The sequence below is a fragment of the Nothobranchius furzeri genome, chromosome 13 (genome assembly GCF_043380555.1).
Source record: "Nothobranchius furzeri strain GRZ-AD chromosome 13, NfurGRZ-RIMD1, whole genome shotgun sequence".
In the NCBI taxonomy this organism is placed as follows: Eukaryota; Metazoa; Chordata; class Actinopteri; order Cyprinodontiformes; family Nothobranchiidae; genus Nothobranchius; species Nothobranchius furzeri.
Window position 1 is genome coordinate 59,443,339 of NC_091753.1, and position 20,828 is coordinate 59,464,166.

At 49.7% G+C, this 20,828-nt stretch overlaps 3 protein-coding genes across 3 annotated transcripts; 2 read left to right on the plus strand and 1 right to left on the minus strand.

Annotated features, from left to right (window-relative positions):
* Positions 1-3,783: 3,783 nt before the first annotated feature.
* polr1g (RNA polymerase I subunit G) lies at positions 3,784-8,596 on the minus strand. The gene is made up of 3 exons (XM_015950715.3): positions 8,390-8,596; positions 6,220-6,364; positions 3,784-4,739 (listed from the first exon to the last, which is right to left on the minus strand). Exons 1-3 carry the CDS (start codon positions 8,463-8,465, stop codon positions 3,974-3,976), a joined length of 987 nt encoding a protein of 328 aa, XP_015806201.1. The 5' UTR covers positions 8,466-8,596; the 3' UTR covers positions 3,784-3,973.
* Positions 8,597-8,685: 89 nt separating this feature from the next.
* Positions 8,686-10,662, plus strand: irf2bp1 (interferon regulatory factor 2 binding protein 1). The gene is made up of 3 exons (XM_015950713.3): positions 8,686-9,922; positions 10,000-10,312; positions 10,454-10,662. The coding sequence occupies exons 1-2, from the start codon at positions 8,919-8,921 to the stop codon at positions 10,286-10,288; spliced, it is 1,293 nt and encodes a 430-aa protein (XP_015806199.1). The 5' UTR covers positions 8,686-8,918; the 3' UTR covers positions 10,289-10,312; positions 10,454-10,662.
* Positions 10,663-14,221: 3,559 nt separating this feature from the next.
* Positions 14,222-17,197, plus strand: foxa3 (forkhead box A3). Its single transcript, XM_070543710.1, has 3 exons — positions 14,222-14,299; positions 14,376-14,589; positions 15,369-17,197. The coding sequence occupies exons 2-3, from the start codon at positions 14,518-14,520 to the stop codon at positions 16,692-16,694; spliced, it is 1,398 nt and encodes a 465-aa protein (XP_070399811.1). The 5' UTR covers positions 14,222-14,299; positions 14,376-14,517; the 3' UTR covers positions 16,695-17,197.
* Positions 17,198-20,828: the final 3,631 nt, after the last annotated feature.

A 20,828-nucleotide genomic window follows, 5' to 3' on the forward strand; every position in this document is an offset into this window, starting at 1 on the left:
ATTCTTTGATATCGGTATCGGTGATCGGCAGCAAAAAAACCTGATCGGTGCATCCCTAGTTTAAAGCAGCTGCTTCAGCACAGACCTGTGGAGCGGACGCAGAAACGGAGGAAGACTCTTCAGCTCTGCGAGTGACAGCAGCGCTGTTGTGATGTCATCAAAGTGTGACTGATGACATCATCAACCTATAACCACTCTTTTATAAAACCTTTTCTCATTTAAAACCATAAACTGTGTTTGGATCAGGAGTTTAGGGATGGGGTTTTTTTCCTTTTCAATTCACTGAACCTGGAAGTTTGAATTTCCTCCAAAATGTACAAAACCTGTAAAGTGTTTTAGATTCTGGGTGAAGCCAAACGTTCCAGAGAAATAAAGGATAAACGGAACCTTTCAAACACCAGAACTATTCTGCGCTCAATGCGTCTAAATCCTGGGAACGCCTTCCTCTCGGTGGATCTGGACCTGGAATTCAGCAGCTTCTTCCAGACCAGAACCAAACCTGCTTCCGACTTCCAGAGACAGCAGCGCCTGCAGGAAACGAACCCACTCAGCTAAGGTTGCTAGGATACCACATGGTTGACCAGGTCTGGAGATGAATCCCACTTCCAGACTGCATCCTCGGTTCCTGGAGGATTTTAACGTTTTGTTGATTTTTACACGTTTGACATAATTTCTGGAAACTTTTCAGGTTGGGAACGTTTCAGGAAACCTAACTGAAGACCAAGTTCAGCGGCTTTATTCAACACATCGGCAGTAGTCTCCAGTGGAAATGAAGGCCTTGTGAGTGGATCTCTGTGGTTAAGAGGAACGCTCTGGCGCTCTTGTTTCAGGAACTAGAAGTGAGCCGGATCAGAGAAGAGCGTCGGACGACAGGATCTGGAGTCTTACTTCCTGATATTTAGACATCTCTCCTCTGATTGGCTAACAGCAGCACCGTTTGTACATTCGTTCTGTTGTTTTCATCTTGGTTCCTTTTTAAGCACAGCAAGAGTTGCTCTTACCTTGTTTTTGCTGACGTTTCATAACGCTGCAGTCCTCCTCAGAGCTTAGCTGCTGGACAGCTGGTCGAAACGTCAGCAGAACTAAGTCAAACGCGCTCTTCGCCGAGGTAAAGGATCCACGTAATGTAGTAACAGCAACACTGTCATAACACAAGCCTGGAGGAGTTCTGCTGTGTGGTGGAGTTGCTAATGCTAACAGTTAGCTTCTACTAGCAGAGACGTCCTCTGCTGTTTCCTGGATGCTAAACCAACAACAGCCTTCCCCGTCGTGAGTCCTGACGAGCCTGTAAGGTGAACCATCGTACGCTCTGATCCCGTCACCATTAACGAAACTCGAGTATTCCTTCAGCGTAACGAAGCGATTACACTGATGCCTGATTCAAGCCGATTCCCTCGCAGGTATACATCACACGCAGCAGACAGGCGTTTGGTTGGAGACAGACATGTTCTGCAGCATTTGATGACGGAACATTCCGTGCACTTCGTGAATCTTGAACGCTCCACATGACCTGGTTGACCTGCATGGCGTGATGTGCTCCTCCATTTCCCAACAGGAAGTAGAGGTGTGTATGGTAACAGAATCGACAGGTTCCTGGATGCTTCGTCCACTTGGAGTAAAAGAAGAATGGAGATCCGAAGGGAAGTCAAAATGTCCCCTGAAACTTTGTTGTTACAGGTCCCCACACACACACACACACACACACACACACACACACACACACCACCACCACCACCCCCAAACACAAGAAAGCACAACACTTTTACAGGTTGCATCAACGTCTGGAAGCGTAGCGACCATTAATGCAACAACGAGGTGCTGAATAACCCAAAGCAGGAAGCTGAACAACCTGCTGTCCTCGGCACTTCCTGCAAGTTCTCACAAGCTCGCGCTCCATCAGCAGCGCCCCACGTTTGTCCATCACTGCGTACTTTATACCTACCCTTCTGTTTTCCTTTGGGGCACCTTGCATCCTTATCTGTCACACCAAACACATCATGGACGTGCCTCCCATCGTTCTCACGCCATCACAATAAAAGCTTTCTGATTACTTGAAGAAGTGACTTCCACATGACGACTGGAGGAACGCCGCTGTGGTTTTCCGCTGTGAGAACGTTCTGGTAGGTCTTACAGATGACATGTTTGTAGATCAGAACGTGTTCGCAAACATTTTACCCGAGACTACAAAGAAGAAGGCGGAGCTTATCAGTTTACTTCCACACCCTGCTTGCAGAAGTTGCACCAACACGGATTATAGAGTGGATGTCCTTGAACGCCTGACCGGTTCCATCATCACTGAGTGAGCACACTGATGGTCAAACCTGTAAAGGGTGATTAAAAGCAACACTTGGGCACAGAAGGAGCAGCTTTACACGCCCTGATGGAGTTCCTGTTCTGGGGTTTAAAGAGTAAATTAACACATTTATATAAAAATATCACGTCGTGCTTCTGTTTCCTTCGCACTGGGACTCCTCTGTAGTCGCATCCTGAGCAGCTTTCTTCAGAGTCTCCTAACTGTCTCAAATCAATTGCAAAAGATCCCAAGTTCTTGGTCAGAGTCACAGAGAACCACTCCTGCTGGAATGTTGACCTTTAACCTTTAGGACCCGTGGTGATGATGCTGGCATCACGACATCAAACATCTGCAAACATCTGCTTCTTGAGTCAAAAGTGAAAATCCAGAGTGACATTCTACCTGCAGATATGTAGAAAATGACTTCTTTATTTTACTCTTTTACATTTTGATGATTTATTCCAGTCTGCTTCAAGGGGCGGGGCTCCACAGGGCTCCGTTTCCGAGGTAACGAGATGTTTCTCTGCATAAACAAACACGTTTGTAAAAATAACGATCGAGCTTTAGTGTGAAGAGTCAAAGCTTCAAAGCTAAGCACCTGAGAAGTAACACACACACACATCTCCCTCCTCCCAACACACACACACACACACATCTCCCTCCTCCCAACACACACACACACACACATCTCCCTCCTCCCAACACACACACACACACACACACACACACCTGTGAGGATCCACAAAGCCCTGGTATTAGCTCTACTTCACACACGCACACACACACTCTCTCCTGCGTCTGACAGCCAGCGGGTCCTAAACAGCAGCATCATTTGTCGAAGCGGCTCTGCAGAACACATTTGTATCATTCTCTTTGGGTTTTTGCTGCAGCCGACCCGGTTCTGGTTATTTTGGGTCTGATGGAAACGTTGGAAGCTCTAAAAGGATTGTGTGGATGGGGGAGGGTGGGGCTGCGATGGCAGCAGAGGTGCCAGAGCTCATTAAGAAGCAGGACCACGCTCCGGTGCAGCGCATGAGGCTGAGGGGGCGGAGCCTGGACTGACACGTTTCACCTTGGTGTCACAAACAGACCCTCAGAGAAACGACATTCATCAAAGCGCGTGTCGGACGCAGCCGGGAACGAGGATCTGTTGGATTAGTTAGAGAACACGGATTCTGTCATGAGCGTTTGTGCAGAAGCTGCTGCTGCGTGTCAGAGACGTCGTGGGCTGTGGCGCCACCTCCCCGTCACAACGGCTCACTTCTCTGCTGAGGAGACCTCCGGCCCTCCAGCATCCCGGAGGTCTGCTCCGATCCCAGCTTCATGTGGAAAACCTGCAGCTCTCTACTGCTGTTCAGAAACAAACCTTCTGTAGGTTTAGGCGCTCTAAAGCCGAAGCGCTGCAGCCGGAGGGCGGGCTAAAATGCTGCAGGTTAATAAATCTCATGAAGAGCTTTTACACATTTCACACACACACACACACACCAGTCTGCATTTCTCCTGACTCTGGAGGTTTATTCAAGCTCGGACACTCATCCTGATCACATCTGCAGCTGAGAACAAACAAACGGACCATTCTAGAAAATCCACCTCCTTGTTTTCCCTCCAACCAGCTGAACTCGTCCCTCGCTCCGGATTAAAACGAGATGCTGGATGATCCGGTGCCACCAGTCTGCTGAACTAGTCGCCTTCATGTTTGCTTTTCTTCTTCTTTTTACTCCACGGTTCTGCTGCGCCACCATAAAAAAAGTCTACTGGTTCTGATTTCACCGCCGCCGCCTTCACCCTCACGCTGGGCTCCAGTCCCTCCTCCACCTCCTCCCGCTCCCAGTCCTTCTTCTTCCTCTTCCTCTTCCTCTTCTCCTGGAAGGGAATCGCCGCTTCCTCCTCAGGTGCATCTAAAGGTTCCTGCTTCACTCTCAGAACTTCCTGCATTTCTTCTGACTTTATCCTCCTTTCTTTCTTTTTCTTCTTCTTCTTTTTCCTGCCGTCCTCTTCCGCGCCGTCCTCCCGTCTCTCCTGAGACGCTTCTTCTACGAACGTCTTGAACACGAGTGGGCGGAGCGTGGTGGACGAGGGACCAAAGGCAGCGCCGTCCACCTCGCTTTCTGCTATGTAGGTCAAAGTGGGAACCTTGCTGCCAAAGGGGAGGAAGCGCTGTTTGAGCCCGGGCGGGATGGACGGTGCCGGAGCTATGGGGATGACTCGAGGGACCCGGTTGGCGGTGCCATCTGCGTAGCTCTCACACACGTTGAGCAGGCCTGAGAATGTCGGAGCTAAAGTGGCGCCGTCTGAAGACGGCCGGTCCGCAGTCATCAGTCGAAGCTCTGAGGAGCAGCGGTTCGATGCCAGGATGCTGAAGACCCGCGGGCCTCCGCCGGTCTCTCCTGCAGCAGGAACCGTCACCGTCTGAAGACCCGAGAGAGGAACCCGAACGCCGCTCAAGCTGGCAGTGACAGGAAAGGAGAAACCAGAAGATTCGAGTCAAACGGTTGGGACTCGTAAGAAAACACAAATACAGATGTCATAACATCTACACACAATGTAAACAACAATAAAATGATGATGCACTCTGGGATATTTAGCTTAGGAACGCAGATCAGTTCAGTTAAGATCATTTCTATAGCGCCAAGTCACGACCAGAGTCGTCTCAAGGACCTGCTCACAGTAAACAATACAGGTCAGGTCACTAAGCCAATCAGAAAAAAGGTTCCTATATAAGGAACCCAGCAGGTCACATCAAGTCACTGACTAGTGTCGGTGACTTGATGCAATCCTCATACTAAGCAAGCATGCAGCGACAGTGGAGAGGAAAACTCCCTTTTAACAGGAAGAAACCTCCAGAGGATCCTGGCTCAGTATAAGCAGCCATCCTCCACGACTCACACACACACACACACACGCACACACACACACACACACACACACACACCCAAACACACGCACGTGCGCACACATGCAAACGCACGTGCACACACACACATACACAGACCCAAACACACACACGCACGTGCGCACACATGCACATGCGTGCGCGCACACACATGCACACACACATACCCAAACACACACACACATGCACACGCACGTGCGCACACACACACATACACAGACCCAAACACACGCACATACATACACACATGCGCACGCACACATACCCAAACACACTCACGCACACACTCACGCACACACACAGACACACACACATACCCAAACACACTCACGCACACACACAGAGACACACACACATACCCAAACACACTCACGCACACACACAGACACACACACACATACCCAAACACACTCACGCACACACACACACAGACACACACACACATACCCAAACACACTCACGCACACACACAGACACACACACACATACCCAAACACACTCACGCACACACACAGACACACACACACATACCCAAACACACTCACGCACACACACAGACACACACACACATACCCAAACACACTCACGCACACACACAGACACACACACACATACCCAAACACACTCACGCACACACACAGGTTACATTGTGATTTGTTAGTAAATGTTCTACTTGGTGAGAGATAAGCTGTATTTGTTTATCCTAGTGAATCTATAACTAAACGGGTAAACTAGTTAAAACAACCCAACAACAGACGGAGACTGAAACTTCTCACTAACCAGCCTCACCAGAGACAACGTGACATCCCAGAGGCACGAGTTGGAGACCGAATGATGTCACCAGCAAACAAACGGAGACTACGTTAAGACACTGTGTTGGTTACGTCACGACTCAGGCGACCCGGGTGTTAACGAGTCATACCCAACTACTCACCGGGACTTGACCCAAAAGGTCGCAGCCCGGTGAGACGGAAACAACGTCACCCTGAGTAAGCTGAAGGCCTTTAGTGATGGAAGCTCTGACCGGACTCACCACTTTGGGTCGAAGCTGGCCGGAGCTTTGATGAGCCACAGCTCATTCTCACCCGCGGTCAGGTTAGCCGTTAGCGTGCTGCTGCAGGGAGCATGGCAGAAACACGCAAAGTCCTCAGGACACTCGTACTTCGTCTTCTTTCTGTCTGTGGAAACGAAACATTAAAACTGTTAGAGGCTAAAACACGACGCAGGACCGTCAGGACACAGCAGCCCTCCCGGGTGTTTCGCTGCTTAATGCGCTCATGCAGCCTGAAGGGTTTTCTTTACATTCATTTAGTTTCACATGAAGCAGAAATGCAGATTCCCGTTTTGAGAGACGGTCCCAGTGTCTGGTGTTGGTTCAGCTCTGACTTGCTGAGTGTGTGTTGGTGAGGTTCTGGTGCTACGACCCAGGGGAGACGATACGATACATCCCCAAATACTGCGATATATTCAGCCAGCCATTTTTAGACTGAAACTATTGTAGGAAAACTCAACAAACATCCCAAAGTGACACGTGTTTACCATGAGGTGTCTAACCATAACAGAGGGATTTACATTTCAGTGGTGGAAACAAAACCCACCGCACACGTGGGTTGGGCGACGGGGCGAATGATTTACGGTTGTTTTTTTACAGGAGGCCATTTATTTATTTACTTGTTTGTTAATGATTCACACGCCACACACAGAGAACATTGTGGAGGTAACGATCAAGAAATCATCTCCATCAGCCTGTCTGAGCATTCCTCACCCTCTCCGCCTCTCGCTGATGACAGCGGGCGCGCTGAGGAGGAGCTCGTCCGTGACGCACTCCACATCGTGCACAACAGCGCGGTGTTGAGTGGAAAGTGGAAACTACGGCTACGGTAACAGGGATTCATGTTGCAATGACGATATTATGTGCGATAAATTAAAACTTCACTCTGGAACAAAAATAATCAAAAACAAAGAAAATTTTAAAAAAGACTAAAAAAAGTCATCAAAATGAAGGGCCGTCTGCCTCGGGGGCGGGACTCCAACCTGAGAACCCACCCAATTGGGTGAAGAGCTCTGTTTGGTTTGTTTAAAAAACATGGCGTTTCCGTTTGATGGACAGAATGCATTATGGGTAGCAAACATTTGAGCTGACCATTCATTGCGATATTTATCTGTTCTTTGCGATATGCATATTGCGCATGCTGATATCGCGATAACGATATATTTACGATATATTGTGCAGCCCTTCTATCGTGGGCAGCAGTAGCTCAACAGGCTGAGCAGGTTGTCCAGCAACCGGAAGGTTGCAGGTCCGATCCCGGCTACAGACAGAGAATTCTACTGTTGTATCCTTGGGCAAGACACTAAACCCACCTGGTGGTGGTCGTAGGGACCGGCGGCGCCTGCACTCGGCAGCCTCGCCTCCGTCAGTGCGCCTCAGGGCAGCTGTGGCTACAATGTAGATCATCATCACCAGTGTGTGAAAGGATGAATGACACACTGTAGCGTAAAGCGCTTTGGAGTCCTCAGACTCTGAAAGGCGCCACACAAGTGTGGCTCATTTATCATTATCATATCTTTCAGCGTCTGGGAGACTTCTGGTCATTTCACTTGGAGAAATGTTTCCTGGTTTTAAAACTTTGGCTGAAGAAGCACTCGCTATTCAGCTTCTGCTTCCAGTGTGTCAGCGGAGCGTGGCTTCCACATTAAACATCCATCTGCACTGACTTCACAGGCCACGTGTCTTTTCATATAAAACGCATTTTTAAACATTATTATATTTATCTTTTTTTTTTTTGTCTTTTGAGGAATTTTAAATTGTGCGTGAAGATAACGATGACTCACGGCTCAAAAAAATCCTAAAGTCACAACACAAAACCTGATGATGTAATAAAAATGTCTACCTGTTGTAGTTTTTAAGATAGAGCTGATTAATGCTGGTCAGTAGAGAAATGTGGGCGTGGTCGCCCTTTAGCCATTCCCGAAACGGAAGCTAGCTTCAGCCTCGTTCTACAACTACAGTTAGCATCACTGGCGCTAACTCACGCTAGTAAAACCCGGTGAGCCCTAAAGAGTGTGTTCCTCATTAGTACTAACCTACAATGTAAGAATAAAAGCATCACTACATTTACTTGAATGGCTTCTATAGTTTTAACAATGGTCAAGTTTTAGGAGGAGAGGCAACCCTAACCAGACCCTTTCTATCGGCTTACTGGTTTCAGGCGGCGGTTCCGCGGCTGGATTCTTTGCTTCATCTTCACTCGATGACGACGAAATATCTTTGGACATTTTTATATTTTAAATCACCACAAACTAGAGCTGGGAGCAGCTTTCTGCCTCCACACGCATGGCTGCGAGGTCCGAACATGTGTTGACAAAAAAATGACCTTCACTTCCGGGTCAACACCGGACGTAGTTCCGCTTCCAGGTTGGACAGAGGTGTTTGTGTTGGCAACACTGCGCTAGAGAACTCAAACCCCCAGAATGCCCTTCGGAGGGTTACGTAACGTTCCAGGAGCAACGGCTCACAGCGGAGGGAGTAGGCCGAAGCGGGTAAACGGAGCAAATACATGAAAAAAGGCGAGAACGTCTGAAACTTTTGTGCCACTTTGTTCTTCTTAGAATGTGAAAGGTTGTTTTAAAGCTGGGTCGAGTCTCTGTGGCGGGTCGTTGTCAGGAAAAGAGGGCGTGCACTCGCAGCTAACCTGCGCTAGCTCAGGGCGAACAGGTAGGCGGCCCGCCATGTCGTCCCCGTCCTCCTCCTCCAGGCGCCAGTGGTGCTACCTGTGCGACCTGCCGAAGATGCCCTGGACGGTCGTGTGGGACTTCAGCGAGGTGGTCTGCCGCGGCTGCGTTAACTACGAAGGAGCTAATCAGATCGAGTTCCTCATAGCGAGTGCCCGACAGCTGAAGCGGAGTCACGGCGTGCAAGACGGTAACGTGCGCTCACCTGGTCCGTCTCCCAGTAAACACGGCGCTGTGCCCAGACCAGAGCCGGTGGCTGACGGCGGCAGGCAGCACACCGAGCGCTTTGACCGGGGAGGGAGAGGAGAGAGCACCGGGTCGGCTGGTCGCGTGCCGCCCAACGGGCTTCATCGAGACGGCCAGCCGCCTCCGGAGGTGAACCGCCAGAGCCCCAGCAGCAGCCGGAGACCCATGATAGGTGCGGCCATCCCTCCCAGTTTAGTCACTCAAACCATCGCAGGGATTCCCCAGGGACTCCTCCCGGGCATGCCTGCGGGTCTGACCGCCCGGACAGCCCCGATGAGCAGCCCCATGATCTTCCCTGCGCCGGTGTTGGCGGAGATGAGCCGCAGGCAGCTGGGGATTGGAATGGGAATATCCCCCTTCATCGCTCCAGAGCTGGAGCGGGAGCTCAGTGCCTCCCAGAACCAAGCCAAGTCACAGACCCAGTCTGGGACCAGTGCCAGCAAGAGTGCATGCCTGCCTTCCTCTTCCTTCTCCATGGCAGGAGGCGTGAGCCAGACCAGTCCCAAGCCCGCCTCATCTCCAGCCAGGCAGACGCGTCCCCCCACAGCCAGGTCTGGAGCGGAGCCCCTGGGATCCGGCTCCTCAGCTGAGGCTGCCACCGCTGCTGCAGCACTACCCAACAACGGTGCCTCTGAGCTGGGGTCAGCATCTGCCAGCAACACCCATTCAACAGGAAACGCGCTGTCCTGCACCTTGTGTCACGAGAGACTCGAAGACACACACTTTGTTCAGTGTCCGTCGGTCCCAGGACACAGGTGTGTGAGCTTTATTACGTTTATGAGGTGATTGAAGTAATTCAGCGAATGAACGTCGTTCTTTCCTCCAAACACAGGTTCTGCTTCCCCTGCACCAGAGTGTACATCCAGAGCCGGCGGGGTGATGGGGAGGTGTACTGCCCCAGTGGAGAACGCTGTCCGTTGGACAACTCTCCCAACAGTCCTCCTTGGGCCTTCATGCAGGGAGAGGTCTCCACCATCCTGGGGACGGCTCCAGCAGCAGCAGCAGCAGGACCAGCTGCTGCTGGAGCCAACGCCGGGTCGGGAGCCGCGCCAAATCCTGGATCAGGGAGTGGAGCAGGTGGAGGTGGGGACGTCACCGTCAAAAAGGAGAGAGACACGTGATGCCTGGGACCCACGCCGCATCAGGTAGGTCCTCTCACCGCAGCCGTGGCTGCACATCTGTCAGCATCTGGCCTTTTCTCTGTAACGCCGCTTCTCCTAGCGCTGTTTTTGCTTTGGAACAAACCAGCTTTCATCTTAACGTTTATTTGATCTTTGCATTCCCAGAATCAGATCCAAGGCAGAAGAAGTCAACACTGGACCTCCGAGGGACCCCAAACCAAACCACGACTCAGAGAAGCTTTACTAAACCGCCAGAACCACGTTTACGCCCTCCTGGACACGGAATGTCAGATTATTTCTCGTTTTTGACTCATCTAACGTTTCACGAGTTTACCCTGAAGAACAATGTCAGCAAATGCTCCTAATCCTGTTTAATCCAGCAGATTAAGGTAATAGCTGAAGTAGCGTGTCCGGATTGATGAGCTGTTGGCATCCCATAATCGGCGCTGACCGGGAGCGACTTTGGAGTTCTGCAGCGGGCCAGATCGCACAGATCCGCCCCGACAGCTGGAGCGTTTGTTCCACCGTGAGTTCTAACAGAACCGGCCCAGAGTCCAAAGGCAACAGCACAAGTGTGGCTCTGAGCTCCAGGTCAGATGAGTTCAAACTAAAGGCAGCATCTCACTGAGCTGAAGCTCCTCCTGAGTTCCCGGGCTTCGCTGGTTTCCACCAGAACCGTTTTCAGTTTTAACCCAAAAACAGAGAAGCACCTTAACCTAAACCTAAGCAGTCTGTCGGAGCCGCTCAGAACCAGCAGTTGGTTCTGGTGAGGTTTGGGATTGGGCTGAAAAACGTTGAAACCAGGAGACGTTGATCTGATTTTCCACGAGTCGAAGCGGCGGGACTCGGAGATGACCCCCCCCCCCCCCCCCCCAAGCCCAGCTCTAGCCTGCTGTATGTGTGGGACGCCCGGGGTCGTGTCTCCTGGGACGGTGACCCTTCTCGCTGACGTGCGGTCCCTCAGCCGTAGTTATGCAACAGTCTGAAATGTTAGTAAAATAATTGTGTATTAATTCTTAAACCTTGAGTTTGGAAGGAAGAATCCACCTGAAATAAATATTATATTTTATAACATGAATTATTTACGTCCCACTCAGAAAGATGAATGTATTTGCAGATTTTTAGACTTTATTTGAAAATGTTAAAAAAAAAACTTAAAATGTTGAGTTTGTTTTGGGTTGATCCTCACACACACACACACACACACACCAAAGGTAGTTGTAACCTGATGCTTCTGGATGTAAATGTTTATAGAAAATAAAATATAAATATGTGGATTGATTGTTTTTGACCAGCTGGCCCCGCCCCCGTGCTCTGCTGCACCTTAGGGAGTTATTCAGCATCCAGCAGCAAGCCAGGTCCGTCATGAGCGAGCGTCTTTTAAAGGAAGTTCATTAGATTATGCACTGATATGCGATGCAATCCCTTGTTAAGTGCCTTTAAAAAAGTTTACCATCAGTTTGTGTGGGAGCCTCAGGGGAAGGGCGCATGCACCTGGACGCTTCAGCATCACACCCACCTTTACAGAATCCACTTCCCTTCGTCCCGTCGGACGGATTTTCCTTTGATCCGAAGCTTTTTGTGAAGTCGGCTTGCTGCTTTTTGTTTCTGTGCATCCTTCAGTTTGGGTTTCCTTCATCTATGTTCTTTATTTAGATCTTGGTTTTACTGCAGCTTCATGTAAAGATGATCAATAAACCAGATGGACACTCGTATTCTTGTCTGTTTTATTCGCTGAGCAGCTTTAATGTGTCGGAGGTTATTTTAGGTCAAAGGTCAGTCAGCTTGAACCTCGTTCTTGAGGGATCAAAGGAAAATGTTATTTCTGAAGCGTGGAGACTCGAGGCCCACAGAAATGTTAAAGCTGCTGGCAGTGGCTCATCAGGCTGGCATCTAAACACAAGTGGTAAATATCTTTATTGTGTGCATTTCCTGTTTGTGCTCAAAGATAAAAAGTGAAACGAGCCGGATGTTGATCAGCTGGAGGAGGATGGAGGTTCTGCCTCTGCAACGTGATGTAGTGTTTCTGAAGGCCACCAGGAGGCGCTCACACCCAGAGCTGAAGGCACAAAACAGCTGCTGATGATTTACTGAAACCGGTCAGTTTGGTAAACGATGACGCTTCTGGGTTCCTGCTCCGCTGATCTGTGGTTTCCTCCACCAGACTCCGCTCCTTACAGCGTTTGTCAGAGCAATTATCGGGGTGATAATGGACGCGACGGACGCCATTGACATGCAGACGCGCCCGCAGAGAGGGGATGACTAAAGATGCTGGAGCATCCACGTGTTTGGGTCACAGAGATGAGGAAGTTAGAACAAAACTGGGAACACAAGAGACTCCTGATCACTCTTATTGAGCCGAAAAGGTTTGAAATGAGAATAAAGGCTCAAACTTTAATTAACAATTAGAAGAAGTTATTTTTAAAATAAAAACAGAAGTTTTAATAATGAAACTTTACATTTTAAAGCATTCCTGACATTCATTGTTGTTTATCGTTTTAAAACAACATTTTTTGTGTTTGTGAAACTTTGTTTTTAACCATTTGATGCATAATGGTCACTACAGTGGACAGGTACTTATCTATTTATTTGTTTATTGCTGTTAAGCGCAGCTGTTGAAGACTTTATTGCATGTGTGCCGCTCCACTTGGACTTCAGTAAGTCAAGCCAACATATTTCCTGTTCAGAACGCTCGCGGCCCACTGAGGTGGACGTGTAATAAATTATTTGTAAATTATTAAATGTTACAAAAATATTTGTTGAAATTTGTTTCATTCACACCTAAAGAGGAATGGAAAAAATGTTTAAAAAATCTTGGTGGAAGATTTCATAATTCATGCATCAAAGGGCTAACTTGAGACACCTCACAAACCGCTGGTCCTCCGGATGGAGCATCAGGACTAGTACCTTCACCAGAGGCCTGCTGATCCAGCCCTAAACATGTCTGCTGCCCCCTGGTGGAGGCGCTTCAGGTGTGATCATATTAATGCTTGTTCCAAACAGCTGGTTAAAGCTGCGCTTGTTTATTATTTTACCTGCAACGAAGTCTTTTATTGCTTCAGCTAAACAATCTTATGAACACATGAAGGATTCTTTCATTCATAAGCTGCACCTCCTCCCAAAGGTGAGTTTTCACCTCCACCTATGATTTATGATTTTAATCTGCAGATTATCAGCGAGCAGCTGGAGTCTAAGGACAATGACGTCATCACACAGGCGAGGAGAAGATCCGGATTCCTGAATACGACGTTTGGAGATTTTCCAGTTGGATTTTTCCTTAAACCATTCCTAACTCCGACCCCTCTTCCTCTTTAGCGCGTTTCCTCTGGATCCTTTCTCAGTTTAATCCCGTCGACCTCCCGCGTGCGCATCCATTACATCCATTCAGTGTCCCAAAGACAAAGGGCTCGTCTTCACAGGCCTCCGTCTGCTCCGAGGCCCGATGTGTATCCCCCCCCCCCCCCCCCCCACACACACACACACACACACCTGGAGGAAGGCCTTCTCCAACAGCTGATTTTCTGATACTAATCTCAGATTAATATTCTAATGTGATAGTCAGACTTAACCTAGCTAGAGGACCCCCCCCCCACACACACACACACACACACACACACATGTTAAAAATAACACGTTAGCTGCTGCTCTTTGCCTCCAGGACAACGCGAGCGTGCAGCCTCACAGGAATTATTCGTTACAACAAAACAAACCTTTGATGATTGAGTAGAAACACATTCTACTTTTTACTTTATTCTACTGCAAATCCGTCCCTCTGCGCGCCCGGTGGCCTCGCAGCCGCCGCGCCAGTATTCAGCACGCCAGGGGGCCACATCGGCCTTCGCGCGGGGGCCCTTCCTGGATCCTAACGCGGTATTCAAACGTCCGAGGCTGGGGGTGGGGGGGCGGGACCGGCGGGACCTTATAAGAAGGAGGTCCAGAGGTCCCGACTGTGTTTGCGCGCAGCGAACGTGCCACCAAGCTGCGTCCCGCCGGTAGAGGAGCAGAGATCGGGTCCGGGAGCGTCTCCAGCATCATGGACGACTGACAAACCTCTAAATATTGATTTTAACCCTTTTTATTTTCCCAGGAGCAACGCGTCCCCTTTCAGCTTCATCCAGTCATTTTGTACCTGAAGGACAGAGTTGGTCCCCCGCTGAGAAGAGTCGGCTGAGGATTTAATTTCAGTTTTTGGTCTGAAACCCTCCGACTGCTGCTGGGACCCGTTTGGGATGTTGAGCTCCGTGAAGATGGAAGCGCATGATCTACCGGAGTGGAATAGTTTCTACAGCGAGGCCAGCGAGGTAAACCCGCCCAGAACCGAATACCTGGTTCGTTAACAGGTTCCGGGACTAACTCACACTAAAACTAGTAACCAGGATGTTCTAATTAAACCTTCTGATAAAACATTTCTGTAAATCTGAAGAAAAACCCGCAAACGCAGCACAAGTTTTTATTTAACTTTAAATCTGATAAAACGTGGAACCGTTCCCAAAACGAACGTTCCCGACCCGCAGACGGAATCGTTCCGTGTTGGTCTCTCTGAGCGGAGCAGGAACGTTTCCAGGTGTGAAGAAAACCAGGCCGGATTTATCTCTAGAGTTAATTCCATCAGCTCCTCGGGTCTCACCTCAGCTCCATGATGAAATTACCGAGAAGAAAGAGTCTGGCAATATTTAACCACCAATCAGCGCGCGCCTGATTCACTCCAGATTTGGGTTTGATGCAGAAGCAGCTCGTGACGCTCCACCAGAGCCGCTTTCTGGGGTTTGATGATATAAACGATCAACCTGAATTCCAGGCTGGTTTTCTTCCATGGCACCGTGACGCACGCGCTTTTTACGCATTCGCAGGTTAACGTGTCCGTGTGAAATCCACGTCCCTCCGCCACACTGAGAGCGTCATTGTGCATTGATAAGAGGCGCCTTTAAATGGAGATCCAGCTGTTTTCCTTCACATCTGTTTCACTGGAAAACTTCGTTCATTATTTGTTTACCGAAAACCTCATTTAGTTAGAAATGTTGTTGCTGCTGACGGTGAGCTGCGATTCTTTCCTGCTGCTAACCAGATGTTGTGCTTCCAGATGTATTCCCCTGCCAGCACCATGAACCCCGCTCTGGGCTCCATGAGTTCTACCGGCAGCTATTTCAACCTGAACCCAGCCACCGCCTCCTCTGCGGGTATGAACATGGCGTATCCTGGCAGCTCCAGCCTCAGCAGCTCCCCCCTGGCCCCCATGGGCTCCGGGCCCAGTCACATGTCCCTTTCCCCAGTGGCCTCCTCCCTCAGCTCGGGTTCTCTGACACAGCTGGGTCCTGCTGCTCCGGGCTCACTGGGCTCTTTGTCCCACTACCAGAATATGGGTCAGTCCATGAGTCAGCTGGGCTACTCCTCCACCGGGTCCCTGACACGGGCCGGGGCCAAGGAGATCCCCCCTAAGCCGTACCGGCGTTCCCTGACCCACGCCAAGCCGCCATATTCCTACATCTCCCTCATCACCATGGCGATTCAGCAGAGCGGCAGCAAGATGCTGACCCTGAATGAGATCTACCAGTGGATCATGGACCTGTTCCCCTACTACCGCGAGAACCAGCAGCGGTGGCAGAACTCCATCCGTCACTCTCTCTCCTTCAATGACTGCTTTGTGAAGGTGGCTCGATCGCCCGACAAGCCAGGCAAAGGCTCCTACTGGACGCTGCACCCGCAGTCCGGCAACATGTTTGAGAACGGCTGCTACCTGAGGCGCCAGAAACGCTTCAAGATCGAAGAGAAGACCTCCAAAAAGGGGGCTAAGAACCAGGAGGTAGGCTCGGGGAAAGGAGGCCTCGGTGGAGATCACCTGGGGGAGGATCGTAGCCCAGAAGGTGGATCAGAGGGAGCTGACTCCACCCACTCGGATAACTCCCACCCAGGTTCTTCAGAAGATCAGGCTCTCCATAGGAACACCCTGGTTCCTCTAGACTGCCCTCAGCTGTCCTCCTCCCACCTCCACAGTCCACCCGTCTCCCTGCCTCCTCCATCCTCCACCTCCTCTTCAATCCCTCCATCCTCTTTGTCCCTCGCCGGCACCTCCGCCTCCAACCCGCTCCTCCACTCTCAGTCTTTAGCCAGCAGCTCCCACCTTCTATCCAACAGCATGCAGCAGCATATGGACCTACAAAACGACGCCCTGAAGTCCCTGGATCCCCACTACAACTTCAACCACCCCTTCTCCATCACCAACCTCATGTCCAACGAGCAGAAGATGGACCTGAAGTCCTACCAGGACCAGGTGATGGCCTACAACAGCTACACCAGCAGCTCCCAGGTGGGGGCCAAGCAGATCTACGACAGTCCGAGTCCAGCAGCGATGGACTCAGGAGCCTACTACCAAACACTGTACAGCCGCTCGGTGCTCAACGCCTCCTAATATGGACACGCGCACACCTGCACAGGTGAGCCGAGACTTGGAGACTTGGCTTTCTAAAATGGTTCCTCTTCCTTCTCTCCTCCAACAGCTGCTGCTGCATCCGAGACACCAAAGAACTTGTTTTCCTCCAGCTCCTGATCAGGCTGGTTAGTTACACGTGAGGCGGAGGAGACTCGTCTGTCAGGAGAGACAGACCAAAGCTGATCTTGTACAAAGTGTAAATAGGGGTAAAGTGGTGGGAGAGGAGGCGGTTTGCTGTTATTTATGAAGGGAATAAAATTTAATATATCTTATGAAGTGTTGACCGGTTACAGCCAGATGTGCGTTATGTTTAACCCAGGTTTCAGGTGTTACTGCAGCGGGGTCACATGTCGTGTTACAGAGGGGGTTTCTACGCGTTTCTGTTAGTCCAGGTGATGTTCACGCAGCTTTTGGTCCATATGAAGAAAAAACATCTAAACGTAAGAAAAACAACTGTGGTTAATAAAAAAGTTTAAACGTTTTGTTGTTTTTGGTGGCCTTATATTTCACACACACACACACACACGCACGCACGCACACACACACACACACACACACACACACACACACACACACACGCACGCACGCACGCACACGCACGCACGCACGCAAGCACACACGCGCCTCCAAAACGAACATGTGTCTGCAGACTTTAGGCGGTTAACAAGGGAGGAGGACAGATGCCCTATGGGAGGACTTACATACAGTACTTTGCACTATGGAGCACCCACAGGTCAGGTGGGCTGATAGTGTGTGTGTGTGTGTGTTAGTGTGTGTGTGTGTGTTACTCAGATACACCCTCCTGAAACTGCCAATGCATCGGGGGGAACAGCAGAACAAGGTCCAGATCATCCCCAAAACAAACACAAGAGAAGGTCAGCTGAAGGATTCGTCTGATAAGGTTCAGGTCACATGACGTCGGTTGTGTTTAAGCGACGTTGCTTCTCAAACCCTGAAAGTGTGCTGATTTAATATATTGTTTTATTTTTGTCGTGTTCCTGTTGTCGGTTTAAATGTGATTCAACTGACTTTTTTCTTATTAAAAAGGCTGAAATGTGGGGAAGAAACGGTGTTTTACTTTGTTTCCTGTCCACCGAGTCTCACGCTGGTAACACAAAACGTCTGAATCTAAAAGCTTTTACAGATCATTATTCCTCACTGAAAGCAGGAATTAAATCTAAATAAACATTTTCTCAGACGACACCATGTAGAGGAGGAGGAACGTGCCTTAGGCCCCTTGCCCTGCGGCCAGCAGGGATAAAACTGCTGCTTCTCACCAGAAACACCGTCTAGAAGCCCGTTAGAAACGTTGCCATGTCTGCATCAGTCCTACGTCCTCAAGCGCTCATGCCCGCTCGGTGGTTGACATCAGTAGTACGTGGACACTGACGCTATTGGCTAATGCTGAGTAGTGATTTACTAGTTACATGGGGCTCTACGGGATGGGGGGGCTTGTAAAACATGAGGTCACAGAGCAGGACGACCACTTTTACAGATTTAAAGGACATGCCTCGTCCCTGAAAGGGGGAGTCCGGGATTGCTGCGTTGAGTTTAAACACTAAAACATCTAGAACCTTCAAAATGTGGTCTCTGGATTTTCCCCGATCAATAAATCAGTCAGTCAGAGTTCGTCTTAGCGAGGCGGTGCTGCAGGAACCGCAGCAGCTTGTTGAACCAGCTCTGGACCGAGTGACTGACGTGTGTGACTTGTCGGAGCGTAGACTAAACACAAGTGGATCCCACTGAGAGCCTCAAAGCAGAACCTCTGCCCAGATGATCAGTGAGACGGCTCCAGAAGCAACTGACCCGCCTCTCACCCTGGACCAGAGGAACCGTCAGCAGGTCAACAAACACAAACGTGTGGCTCTCAGCTCGGCTCCATCGCTCCGGTTTCTCTGAAACAGTTTGGAAATGAAGCCCTTTGAGTTTCAGGGAAGGAGACCATCAGCAGTAACGACACCAACGTGGTTGCTGCAGAAAGTCCAACATGATGCAGTTTATGTGTGAGGAAAAGGAAAAGTAGATTTGTTTCCTGTCTGTCTGTCTGTCGGGGCGACGGTGGCACAGGAGTTAAGAGCTCGCCCCGTAACCGGAAGGTTGCAGGTTCAAGCCCCGCTCAGTCTGTCGTTGTGTCCTTGGGCAAGACACTTAACCCACGCTGCCTGCTGGTGGTGGTCGGAGGGACCGGTGGCGTCAGTGCTCGGCAGCCTCGCCTCTGTCAGTGCGCCCCAGGGCAGCTGTAGCTACATCGTAGCTCATCCCCACCTGTGTCTGAATGTGTGTGTGAATGGGTGAATGACTGATTGTAAAGTGCCTTGGGGGGTTCCATTTTAGTCCGTCCATCCATCCGTCTGTCTGTTGCTTGAAGAAATTTTCATGATGGTGTGTTTTCGAGCCTAACTTATAAAATACTCCATCATGTTGCCGACAGCTTCCTGGAAGGTCTGCGTTCAAAGCAGAGAGCGTTTACCTCCATCAGGACTGACGAGCTGCTGCGGAGCACATTTTGGTTTGGACGATATCGTACGAAAGTGAAAACTTAAACAATATTGCCTTCCATTAACGCTCGTTGCACAAAATAAATAAAAACAATAACAGATGTGGATATTTTAAACCTGCTAAATTAGGATGAAAAGAACAAAGATCCATAAAAATGGCCTTTTGACCTCCACATATACCACATTCCCAAGGCTGGGTGAAGTCACTTGGTCGTGATGAACACGTTTGAGTCCGTTAACAACAGAATGAGGGTCGCTTTTCCTCTGTCATGGTTGCCAGTTTGTATGAACCAATCTCAAAAATGGGCTTTTTATTCATTTTGTGCTCCCAGTCACACCTGGTCACATAGCATGCATGCTACTGTATATCAGTCTCGGGATTGTGTTTGTGTGTATGCGTGCACGTGCAAGTAAAAATACACATATATATATATATATGTGTATTAAATAAATTTTGAGCAGACACCGTTTTTGCAGAGCATCTATCTGCATCAACAGCTGGTGCTGGAGGATGAAATTATTGTTTAGTTACAGTTAGGAGCTACAAAATTTCCCTTTGAGGGCTGGAAATGACCTGATGTAACCCCCATGGAGTAATGTAACTACAAAAGTAATTATTTATAACTTGAAAATGGCTGAAAGCATCCTCTAACGCGTGCTGCTTAGCCCAGCAGCCGTAATGAGGATTGTGGCAGAGACTGGAACAGCTGGAAACACAAAAACCTGACAGGAACAACACCCGCCTTTAGCTGAGTTTAGTCGGACTCGGACTCCTCAGGTGTGACTAACCTGCAGGTGGAAAATGTCCCTGTGATGCGTCTCGTCCACAAGCAGGAGAGCTGGCTGATGGTGGGCACATTCAGCCCAGGCCTCTCAGGAGGGAAACAGATCAGAGTTTTAACGCTGACTAGCTCAGGAGTGGCTGGAAGCTGAAAGCACCAACAAGCTTCAGACGTGACCCAGGTGCTCCCACCTGTAATCTGTAACCGACGGCCGACCCAGATACCAGCTGCTGATAAATGTCTGGCTGTCACAAAACAGCAGTCTCCACATCGTAAAGATACGACTTTTTCAGATTTGTGCTTTGTGCCTGGGGAATGTTTACATCGTAAAAACACCTGAATACCCACGGCTTCACGCCACGAGGCTACGGTTTGATGTCTCACCTCATCATAAACACAAACGCCACCAAAGGGGTCCATGTTGGGTACGGACACCCTCCATCTGGGTGGATAAATGTTTCCCGTGTGTTGTTTTAGCTACAGAAGCATGTTGCTGTCAGAGCTAGCAAGGAAACAAAAGAATATGTCTCTAGTTTGGTATTCACTACACCAAGCTCTAAAACTCCTGATACTGAGATATGAAACTCGATATTATTATTATTATTATTATTATTATTATTGGGGGTGCCTGGTGACCCACGTCTGGGCGAGGGAACACTGTTTCCACGTACATGTTTCTTCATAAGGGGTCTCCAGGAAGCTCGTTGGCTGATCCCTCACCCAGGACCTGTTTGCCATGGGTGACCCTACCAGAGGCAGAAAGCCTCAGAGAGCTTAGCTCCTAGGACCATCACTCAGCCCCTCCCCCACGGTAAGGTGGCAGCCCAGGTAGG